Source organism: Pteropus medius, unplaced genomic scaffold (genome assembly GCF_902729225.1).
Source record: "Pteropus medius unplaced genomic scaffold, Ma_sr-lr_union100, whole genome shotgun sequence".
In the NCBI taxonomy this organism is placed as follows: domain Eukaryota; kingdom Metazoa; phylum Chordata; class Mammalia; order Chiroptera; family Pteropodidae; genus Pteropus; species Pteropus medius.
The window spans coordinates 10340389-10352917 of record NW_024355990.1 but is presented as its reverse complement, the minus strand read 5'-3'; the positions used below and the strand labels follow the sequence as shown (position 1 = coordinate 10352917).

The 12529-nt window shown below is 34.7% G+C and overlaps 1 protein-coding gene across 13 annotated transcripts in view; it reads left to right on the top strand.

Annotated features, from left to right (window-relative positions):
* Positions 1-12529, top strand: part of CEP112 (centrosomal protein 112) — a 327899-nt gene that overhangs the window by 145695 nt on the left and 169675 nt on the right. For all 13 annotated transcript variants that reach the window (XM_039859703.1, XM_039859699.1, XM_039859702.1 and 10 more), the window contains one exon: positions 3233-3415. In XM_039859703.1, the coding sequence (XP_039715637.1) occupies positions 3233-3415 (183 nt within the window). The remainder of the gene's footprint in view (positions 1-3232; positions 3416-12529) is intronic.

Genomic DNA, 12529 nt, shown 5'->3' with positions numbered 1-12529 from the left:
GAATGAAAACGTCATCATCAACAGACTGTGAAATGGTTAGTCTATGATGAAGCGCTTGCTTTCAAGATTTCAGAACTTCAAAATTTCACTCTTGAACTTCATGTTCAGAGCATGTTGATGAGTAGAATAGTGGATTGGAGCAGGACCCTTACGCATCTCCTATTTTGACCTACAAAAATGACAGTTTCATGTGATTGCCTAGTAGTTTCTAGGCAATAAAGCCATTTTCTCACCCAAACTCCAACCACCAAGCCATCAAGTTCAGTGTCTCAAGAGACTGCCAGGTGCTACCAGATGCTTGCAAGTGAGGGCTAATTACTGTCTTGTTCCTGGAAGGCATGCCAGTCTGCTTTAATACCTGTAGAGTGGGCACTACAAGTATAGTTACCTGGCCCATAATTCACTGCTTTTGGCTAGGGAACTTGAAGTTTTCTCTCCTATATTACAGGAATCCCTTAAGTCAGCTTTAATTAAGCAGGTTCCTTGGTGATGGTATATCCTGTTTCCCCTGTAGCATAGGTTCCAGACCACCTTGACTTAGAAACCACATTGACCACTCAACATTCATCCTCATAAATGCTGTCTGCTTTTACATTCTCCAGATTTTCCATGATTTACCACCTTCTGGTCACCACTAACTTCATTAGAAATTATTTTGGTCAACCAAAAGTGTCTAGTAGTCCCCGGTAAGGAAGATATGCTACCGTATGCTTACCTTCGAGATGTGCCCACAAGTAAAGGACCAAGCTGGAAAATTCAAAGAACTCTTTAACATTTACTTACATGAAAGGGGCTAGGAACCAGTAAAACCTTGAATTTAAACACAGATTCACCTCGATGATGGCCTTTGTAGTTATAAACATAATCATCAAGATATTTCCAGAACACAGTAGGGTTTTTCTCCCAGACTCTGCCATTTATCAGGAAAAGATGCAGCTTCCAGAAGATACTGACAGTGAAGAAACCTAGGTAAAGACCAGAAAGGGCTAATAATACCTAGACGTTGGCCAGGCAGTGCTGGTTCAAGTAGCCAAGCCTGAGCTAGTTCACCTTAAAAGACTCCAGCAACCTTAAGATTTGTTCATTGATTAGCATCACTGAGCAACAGGTCCTGAGAAAATAACAAACTAATAATTAATAACATCTATGTTTAGACTTGACATTCCATTATCTATTTGATTTGTTCCTGATTTTTTTAAATGAATAAACTGGAATTTGAATATGGGCAGGGTCCATGATCAGTCTGTCAAGACTCTTTAAACCGCTCAGAGGATATAACTGTGACTGTGTTTTATCCCTGGAGCCTAGAGCGAGGTGATGCCATTACTAACGACCTCAGGGCGACTTCTGTTCATGCATCTTGGGCAAAAATCTGTAATACTCCTCCATTAATTTTAGGTCAGTTGGTTACTTCTCCCAAGAGTACTGTAAAATATTTTGCTGTCTATCAGTTTTCAGTCACACTCATTCTCCCTGTATTTTCTGAGGCTTTTGAGAACTCGGTAGAACTTTCCACCTCTTATTATTTACTTTCACTGTTACAACTTAAATGATTTTAAGTAAAATGTATAATTTTGTTATAACGATGCTTGATATCATAACACTGAGTAGGAGATAATGAAGTGTCCAAGAACTAAGTATGTTCTAACTCAATTACTCATGCACTTGGCTGCCTGAAAAAAAAGTACAGGACTATTAATAAAGTTTTAAATGCTCTCTTTTTGGGGGATTAACATTGTAGTTGCATGAACCATGTGTAAGGAGAATATTTTTATATTATTTTTCCTATATATTGCAAACATTGGAATAATATGGAAAAATGATGCCTATATTTTACATGAACATAAATTCACTAGAATGCATCTTTATTCTTAGATGCAAAATAAACTTTCCCATATTATTTTATACATTATTGTGTTCTGATAAGTGTACATATTCAAAAATTAGTATACTTTCTTCAAAATGGTATAATAAATTTATAAGTGGTCAGAAATTTGTTGTTGATTTCCCAATTCTCTAAGAAAAATCACAATAAGAAAAAGTTTTGAAACCTGTGTTTAGAAGCAAATTTAATATGTGTTTTGATCCTTAATTTGCAAGTAGAGGATGACAATTTTAAATCTCAAAGGAAAATGACTTCTGAAATTTAGTGCGGCATGCACGCCTGGAGAAATGAATGCTATAGCTTTAAGATAAGGTAGTCTGGTGCTTCATTGCACGGAACAAGATCGATTTGGAGCAGGCTCCTACTGTTAGCTTTTTTGATGATGGATTCTCACGCCGAAAATAACACAACATATTCTAGATAACAGCAGTTTTTTCCCCTGAAATCCACCAAAACTGAAGAAAAATCCAAGTGACTGTTCTTAGCAGCTGTGTGGCCTGGAGTTCACTGGGGAAGCTGGCTTCCTGCAGTCCCCTATTCATCACCTGCTTCAAAGACAGCCTGGCTGGCTATAGTTTGCAGGCCAGGTAGGGTGCCATTGTGCACAGTCTGGGAGGATTAGTATCAAAGCTGCGGCAACCAGGCCCTTGGTCTCCGGCTGCCATTCAGTCTTGCAGGGAGAGACTAAGACTGGCCAAGGTCACAGTCTCCAGTGTGGAGTGGACTGGGAAAGGACCCTGAGAATAGAATGCTTTTTATGAAATCATGGCGCAAGCTTGCCGCACAGCAGGTGCCCTTCTGGAATACATAGCATCTGTTTATGTTAGTATACCGTAGCTGACAACGAGATAATAGAGCTTTGAAATTTATCATTTTATTTTTAAAAAGACAACTGTATATATACAATAATCCAGATGCATATGTAGCTCCGATCTTTTATTTGAAAATCATAAAGAAAACTGACCGATTTAATTGTTGCTTTTACATGGATATATTTAAGCAAAAAGCAAAGCATACTGATTATTAACCATTTATAACCGTTGCTGATCAGTAGTACCCAAATCTGGGGGGAGGAAATACCTAGCATTCAGCATAATTTTTTTCCAACGTTCAGGCATTTGTGTCAACGGATTGCAAAAGAGTGTACTGAATATGCTCAACTGTCTTGAATATTAGGAGATTTAGATCTCTCTCCCCCCAAAATGAGAATATTCAAGGGTGAGGTAATAATGACGCAAAAATAAAAATTTCACCTTGGACAAATTAGAGAAAAATTAAGCTGTCCATGAGTTGTCATGACGACAAGGATGTTCTGTTGATGAACTGTCCTCCTCATTGTCCAATCAGATAGTAGAGCTGAAGCTGGAGCATGAACAGGAGAAGACGCACCTATTACAGCAGCATAACGCAGAGAAGGATAGCCTAGCCCGAGACCATGAACGGGAAATTGAAAACCTGGAAAAACAGCTTCGCGCTGCCAATATGGAGCACGAAAATCAAATTCAAGAGTTCAAGAAACGAGATTCACAGGTAATTATCAATAATATTTGATAAAACGGGTATCTTTTTAAAAAGTCATCAGTGTTTAATGTTTTATTCTTGTTGATGCACGCTGTTTGATCATTTGCAAAACTGACATATAAATGTGATTTTTTTTGTTGTTTTCTTTCCTCAGCCCCCCCACCCCCCGTTTTAGGGATGAATAAGGCTTTAACTACAGAAACCACAGGTAGCCAGATTAAAAATCTCATGGCGCGCTATAACTTGGCCCCTTTTTTATAATCTTGTCTCAGTTCCTTTCATGATGGATTTTTTTAAGGTATCTGCCCCTTACCCCTCCCCTAAGCCTTAGCAAATCCCTAGGAAATATATCAGCCTCACTCCTTGCTTTTTGTTTTAATCTCTGTAGGTAATCAAGCAGCTGTTTTAATATTTGCTTTTCCTACCTAGGGTTGCTTTTTTTTCACCAGACTGTGTTTGATTAGATCACTCAGATGGTAATTGATAAAAATGACTCCAGCGAAGGGCTATTTCCCATCAGGTCTGTTGCTTTTTCCGACATGCACACACACATGCCTCCTAGACTCCATCTCTGTAGTCCCTGTTGGAAGCCATTTGGCAGAATAACCCCCAGCTGTGGTAGCATTTGACTCTTCAAACTTATGGATGAAATGTGCACTGTCAGCATGGAAAATTATCTTTATAAATTTCAGATGAAAAAAAAATCTTATTGAGCTTGTATCTTTGTAGTACAATACATTCTTTAGGGTATATATAATCAAAGGCCTTTAGTGTATCCTCTTGAAGAGATTGCTGTGAAATTTTATTAAAGAAAAATTGAAGAGCAATTGATAACAATAAAAAGATAATTTTCTTTTCTAATAAAACCATATCATATACCAGGTCTAAATACCTCTTTGCCCATTGAAATCTAACCATATTCTCCACACTATATATAAACTTCTTCCTAGTTATTCTTCCTCCTGGGATAATATAATTTTTAAACAACAAACTAAACCTTCTATTTGTTATAATATGTGTTTAAACAAGTTTATAAATATTTATACATAAAATACTGCTGATTAAATAAATGTTAATTTCTTGAGTGGAGGGAGGCGGTAAAGCAAAGGAGTTATTGGTTATTTTTCATTTGACCTTGAGTCTTTTACCTTCGGATAATGACTGGGCAATATAAATATACTCAGCACAGGTCAGTAATATATGTTTATAGGAAAATAATTTGTAACTTGTTTTCTGGGGGATTGCTGACTAATAAGGTAGTCATTGTAGTAGCCATAGTACTAGAATAGTCAGGTGGTTCCTGCTAAACTAACATGTATTACATTTTTGCCACCAGCCTCGTTAGAGCCTTTATAAAAACCAGCTGATCTTTTGGTTGTTAGCCATACAATTTTTAAAGAATATTTTCAAACCTACATTCTCTTTTAAAGATGATGCTACGCCTTACCATTGTCTTCTACGATAAGGGTTCTGTGTAGGGTCTGTTTGCTTAGTAGAATTGAATAATTGGTACAGTAAAATACATAAATTTATATAACTTACTACTGCTTTGGTGCTGTGGCGAGCTGACACAGTGGAGGCCAAATTTAGAGGGACTCTTTGTGACTTTTACGTATGTCGTATCTGCCATATATAGGGTGCGGTTCATCCAATGATAACAAAAGGGAAAATTTAGAATTATTACATATAATAAAGCCACAGGGAGAGTATAATAAGGTTATTAATTAAATTTCTTCTCACTGAAATATTAAGTATGAAGACCATATGACTTCTTCAAATGTTGTAACATGCGATTATATTTCTCATATTTTGTGTCTGTCTTGGAACAATTGGAGTTGCTGTCATGGGAATGCCAGTAAGCAATGGAAAGAGGCTAAATGCATTTTTTATTAAAGTGAAAATGATTTTCTGTATAAGCAATATTTAGTTAATTTTAGAGAATATTTTTTTAAAAACTTTATCAATAAGTAATATTTTAAAAAATCTTATCATGTATCCCGAAATGCTAATAATTTGTATTTATTTTTGGTTATTCATTGAGGTAATTCTTTCCTTCAGGTAAGTCCTAAATTTTCCAAGTATATCTTTTAATGATTGTGCTCTAAATAATCTAATATATAATGCTTTCAAGTCCTGAATTTCATTCACAGGTTTCAGAAAAACAAAGTGGGCATATACTTCTAAAATAGAAGATTTTTTTTTTCCAAATCATTGTTTTGGGTTTAATGCAGAACAAACACAAGTATCTTAAATATTGGATCGTATAATTTTTATTTTGGTTCCAGAGAGATTTGATTAGCAGTTTATGTCTGGCTGTTCCTGTTTAGCAAAGCAAAGGAGGCCATTTTGTAAAAAGGACTATTTGTAATACTTAACCAAAGAGGACTAGTGATAGCTGTTTTGGATATTGTGGCTTTGTTTGCTGCGTTTCTTCCTTCAGATTCTTGAATGCAGACAACATACTAAAAATCTACTTTTGGCCTCTCAAATGTATAACATATTGTATATTTATAAGAAAATTAATATTATAAAGTATAGTTACCTACCATAAGGTGAATCATATATCAACTAGGAAGTCCTTTTTGGTGAATATGCTATATAATTATTACAGGTTAGTTGTTATTCAAGTAATTTCTGTTTTATAGAGAAATCAGAGAGAATAATACAGCTCAGGACAATTAACCATTTCTCTCATTGCATTTGGTGCATTTAGCTAATTATTCCATGCTAATATTTTTTTTGTCATAATACCTTAATTTTCTATGGTAGGCTATTTTTTGTTGTGATTTGATAAAATGCACATTAAATTTACCACCCTCATACAAAAATATTTAGTCTGGTATCTACTTAAGGTCATATCATTTAAAAGCATCCAGATCAGTAGATATCAAGACATAGAGAAATTTACAACCTCGTTGTCAGATATTTCTCACTTGCCAGATCTCTTTTATTGAAATTATTTTGGAGAAGGATTTGATTGATTTAGTCCTGTTTTTTAATATAAAGAAAATTTGTATTTTCATTATGATTATTCTAGGGAAGCTTCTTCTAACGTAGTAATTCTACATGTAATTCTTGTTTTGCTTTTGAACTGCAATGTAGTGAAAGAATTCCTGTAATTCATCCCTTCGAATTTGATGAAAAACAGAACATAGGTTCCTTGATCCTAAGTCATTCTTTTAGGACCCTGAACCACTTAGAGATTGCTTGATCTTTTACGTTTGCTGCAGAAGTGAGTGGTGTGTGTGAATATTGTAGAGACCATTACAGAGAACCTTTGTGATCCGCCCCAGAGGTGGTGTCACCATCTTAGGACAGCTGTCTATGTGACCTGTTGAGGTACAGATGAATCGAGGAGTCAGGGTAACCACAGCAGCCACTGTGAACCACCATCAGTGTAATGCAAATTAGACACAACAGACTCAAAGAAGGTTATCAGTGATACCTGAAAATATATTAAACTTAGGATTTGAATATAGTAAAATGGCTCTTTCCTAACATTGGCATCTCAGAGCTTTTCTTGGTTCTCTAAACTGAGAATCATTATTCTAATATGAACAGTTTTTGCATAATACATGGACAGATCATCTTGATTTTGTCATATCGATTGACAGTAAGAGGCTGCATCTATCACTGATTCTAAAATATGAGATTTTCAGAAATCCTGTTCTTGCTCTCTTCTAAAAAAAAGTTTTCTAAAAGAGATATTCATGATAAAATAATTTTAACACTTTATTATTTAATTTTTTAATGAAATTATATCTTAATAACATTATTTTATTTTCCATGAATTTTGGGATCTGGGCACGCGATAAAAATCTCCTTTACCAAACTGGGCGTGTGCATGCATGCAGTGGTCTAAGCACCGCTGTTGTTCTGCAAAGATGGCTTAAGGATAAATTTAACAGTATGTATGTTCTGAACATTATTGTTAAACTCACACACGGTCTTTGGGTTTTTACAGGGGTAGTATTTTTCTACTGAAAACACTTGATTTTAATTTCTTTATACTCCAACTGCTTTCAAAAGGGATTTGAGGCAGAATTTTGTAACAACCACTTGCTTAATTAAGCAGGTAACATATAACTGAAAATAATTAAGCAATAAATGATATTAACCACATCTGAAAATCGATAACTTAGAAGATGCTTCCGTTGAGTACAAGTTTTAGCTCTGAACTTGCCTAGAAGCCACAGCAAAGAGGGCAATGTGATGAATCATGTAATTCTAATAATCTAATGAACAAAATCACACCAGTTCATGTTTTTTTTTTTCTTTTCCTAGCTCTCAATTTTGAGAGAAATTTATGACATGGGACTTAATATAAAGGACACTGACCAATATAACTGATGATGATCTTTATATGTCAAAACATTAGGAAATAAAATCTGGTTAGAAAACCGTAGATTCCTTAACTACTTTTGCAAAGTGTAGTCAGCAGGTTTTATTTTAATGTGCCAAAATTTTATTTTAATTTATTGAGAATCCAAAAAACACAGCTGCTTTGAGAGATCCAATTTTGTAGATTTTACGAATCAAAAAAATCATTTTAAGTCACAAGCGTAGTAAATTCTAATACTATCAATATATGTCCATTTCAGAAACCCTTATAAAATGTCTTTGGAAGTAAAAATTAGGAACGTGACTGAGATTGGAAATAGTTTAAAAGTTAATGCCGTGATGTTAATTCCAAGTGTGTCGTTTCTCTTATACCTGATTCTCTTGTCCTCTGAATTTATACTATAGAAAATTATAAGGAATAATAAAATCAGGTGGTAATTTGGTCCAGGAGTATAGGATGTTTGTACCTGTACTAAAATGTTTCACATTCTACCTGTGTAACTAAAATAGCATTTCATCATCAGTATTTATTCACTAGTATCATTTGCTTGGTTTTGAGCTAGTAAATATTTTTATTTCTTTGGGTCACACTGGACTGAGTGCTTGGGTAAAAGCAAGCTATGTAAACTGTTGCTGTTAATGTAACCCTGCTTTGTGTCCCCTTCTCCCCAGTGACACACACAGTCACATCAGAGTGGCTGCCTGGCCTTCCAGCTGTGTACACACAGCACTCTGGTGCTCACCTGCTGCTGCACTGCCTTGTGTGTATTAGAGGGAAGAGGAGTAGAATTAAGTGGTTTTTAAGTATTAAGTGGGTTTTCCTGCAGTGTACATAATGTTTAATGTCAGACATTAGAAGAGTTGGTGAGAAAATGCTTTTAACAATTCACTTTATTATTTCACAAAAGGAAAATAAGACTTTTCCAGTGGTCTTGTGGTAAAACCACAATCACAGTTTTGAATTTACTTTTTTTAGATGAAGTTTCATAGTATTTATCTGGGCGCTGTATTTAAGATAGCCCAAGAACTTTCTGTGTACATTTAAAATATAAATATAGAGGCTTTCCTAACTAAGCCACTTTAAAAAGCCTATGAGGGGAATATTGTTTTTCCAAATAGGACCAAAGTCCTTCTCATATTTTGACATGGGCGCATTGATGGGAAGATCTCATTTTATTAGTATCCAGTAGTGGTGTGCCTAATATTACATATGAATTTAGCAATGTATGTTGTTTTATATATTATTTTGTGTATTACTGTGTAGAAGAACACTGTTTCTTACATACTTAATCAGAACATATAAGTGAAGTTTACATTTTTTGTAGGTCACCAGTTTTCTTTCTCCATTATAATTCTAAAATTCTGTAATTACTTTCATCTTATAAGCACAACAGTAGCATATATACCTAAAATTAAACTACTACGAATAACCTGGTCCTCATTGTGGAGAAAATTATGTTGTTTAAAAAACAAAAAAACAGGTTTAGACAAGGAAATTGATTTCTCTAAGAATGATCTCTTTGTAGGATTATTATACAATGTATCTAGTCCTGTGCATATTTTTTAAATGTGGCAGTTACCATGGAAACCACATTCTATGGCATGTGGTCCACCTTTAGATAAAGAATATTCTTTTTAGAGATAAACCTTCCAAATAACATAAAGTATTCCCTCTGAATTAGCAACTTCATGTCAATTAATAATGATTGCTTTAAAAATCTATCTTTTCTCATTATGTTTAATAGATTTTTAAAGAAATATTGAAATTGTTCTTGAAGAAGTAATTAATGCTGGAGACAAATTTAAATAAGGAGTATAATGTGGTAAATCTACAGTGGCGAAAATTGAAGAAATTGCGAGGGAACACAAGTATGTGTATACAGAATGTTCCACCAGACAAGAAGCTTTTAGTCGTATCAGGCGTCTTAAGTATTCAGCAATAATATAGTCAGACTATGGAATCTAAAGAGATGATCACATCCAATTACTTTCAATTTACAGATAAGGAACCTGTGGTTCAAGGACATTATCTTGCCCAAGGTCACAGAACTAGCAAACCAGGGCTTCTTAATCTTAATTTAGTGCTCTTTCTTTATCTCACAGTCTCTTCCAAGAAAGATTTTAGATTTTTGGAGAGACCCAGCACGGGAGAGAGACACTGGTACTCTTTGTTCCCATTAGATTCTCAACACAATGTGCATTTCTTTCAGTGATTTGCCATACTTGCCTTTGCTGCAAAGTCATAATTGAATCATGCTGCTTGAGTCCTAGTTTTAGTAAGCAGCACCTCCTAGAACAACACCGAATTTTTATGCTCGTGTGTATTTAACAGCAGCAGTAGCAACAAGTATTTATTGCATCTTCCCATGCACCAAACCCCTTGCTATGTCCTTTACATTGCATTATCTCATTCAACACTTCTAATACCCTATAAGGATTAAATTTCCTATTTGGAAACTCTGTTTTGACCTTCTTACATGGGTCAGAAGATGACCGTTTGTATTTCTGATTTTATCGATGAAAAAAGGTTTAGAAAGCGTAAGTAAATTGCCCAAGGTTATATAACCTGTAGTTAGTTTAGCTAAGATTCAGGGCAAATGCCCCTGTCCCATATGCCTGCTTATATATGAGCTCTTTGTTGCTGAATTTAGTTTATTTCCCATAAATTCCATTATATTTTCAATTTCGGGTTGTTACTACAGTGCTAAATTTAAAATACTGATACCCATAACTCAGACTGTGTAAATCCAAACCAGGTTTTAGCTGGCATTTCAGTCTTTCTCCAGAGCCATAAACCACGGTTACGTCTCTATTCTGAGACAAATTAAACTCTGAAAAGATAACACATTTCTTAATATTTTATATGGAATAGAATTCCTTTCCACAAATTTCAGAAATAAGATATGTCCAGAGTTAGAATCTCGTTGAGGGTTTAGGTCAGTGGGGCCTACCAATCTCTATAAAAATTGCTCAGGAATTTACATTTAGTCCCGGTGAATATGGTTTGTTGTGAGTGGTTTATTATAGGTGAATGTCTTATATTCACATGTTAATCTGGAATATTACCTATGACCCACTCATTTTATGGAATGAATCTTTAAGTCTCAGAGACTTCAGTGTTCGTATTTTTTCCCTAAAGTAATCCTTGTGAGGATCCTATTGTATGACAACTAGTCAAAACCTTTTAGAAGTGAAGTCAAGTTCAGACCAGAGACTTTCTCAATAGAAATACAAGAAATAATCAGACAGTGTGTTTCTTTTAGAATCCTCAAAAACAATTTATGTTGATATAGTTTTGGCTTAATTCTAGAGTTATTTTGGTCAAAATGTAAAGTTTTCAGATAAATTTTTTTTTTTTTTACATAAAATACCACAGAGATAAATCACTGTTCCACATGCTGAATACATTCTCATTGACATGAAGAAGAATACTCTCCGCTATTCTTAGCATATAGCTCTTGTTTCTCCTCTTCACCTTGGCCTCAATGTAATTACTAAGAACGTTGGTGGAAATTATCTTTGAGGAAGTATATGGGTGAATAACTCCTCTTCATGTCTTAGAAAAGTCAGTTTTGGAGTTATGACTCAGTCAGTTCTCTAAGAGACATCTCTGATGTCGTTATTTGTATATTTGAGTTTGTTTTGTGACAGGTTGAAGCCAAAGTGCTAGAGATGATTGGCAAGATGATGATGTCACCTCATGTTCAAAGAGCTGGCAAATTGAAACTTATTAAACTGTCGTTTTGTCTTCCATTCAGGACTAATTGGAATCATGCCCAGTTGCATGATCCAAAAGATATTTAACACCTAAGCGTTTTTTATGAGAAAAATGGCAGAAATTGATGTTAGGGAGACCTTAAACTCCCGTTTGAGGAGGAGAGCAATGCATTACGTGAAAATAATAGTCTGTTTTGAAACTACTTTAATATTTGCATACAGAAAATATTTGAAAAATATTGTCATTAGGAAGAAACTTCAATATAAAAGTTGGTCTAATTGAGACCTAAAGCACTGAAATTAATGTGAAACTTAAGATAATGTTTTTCAATTGAAAGAAATATTAAAAATTCAGTGAAAATTATTTTTTTTCACTTGTTTTAACAATTATTTTAAATCGCTACCTGACCTCTCAAGTACTTTTGGATATTTGTATATTGGGAAGTTGGGGAAAGATCACAAGAGGTCAGAAAGAAACAATACACAATTAGACTTGCAGGGTTTGAAATTTTGTTTTTCCAGTTCATTTTGATTTGTTTTACTTAGGTGCGAAGTCAAGGCCTGAACTTAATAGTTTTTGAAAATGAGTTAATGAGTTCATTCCTCAGAGAATGAAGTTTGCTGCAGTATGTGTCCTGGGTCTGGGGGTCTCTTCCTTTGTTAGTGGGGGCACTTGCAATGCAGCGTTCGTCTCAAAGTGTGTGTGTATGTGTGTGTCCCACTGATACTATTGCTCTGTGGTACAGAAGAACTTTCAGTGAACGTGGAACCAACAGTCCAGCCAGGCCTAGCATCTCAAAACAAGGGAATTTTCCAGTGGAAAGACTTGAAAGTTACAGACCTTTAAAAAAAAGGTTAAAATTAAACTGGCAATTCATTCATCTTAAGTTTGCTCTTTAAGTCAATATTTATTAATGAAACAAACCCCAGATCCATAGGGTCAAGTGGACATTATTTATTTCGTTATTTGCAAAGATGTCATTTAATGTACAAAATGCATGTGTTCACCAAATGTTTCCTGAACAGCTAATTTTTTGTGATGTAAATGTTATCTTCGCTTGTTGG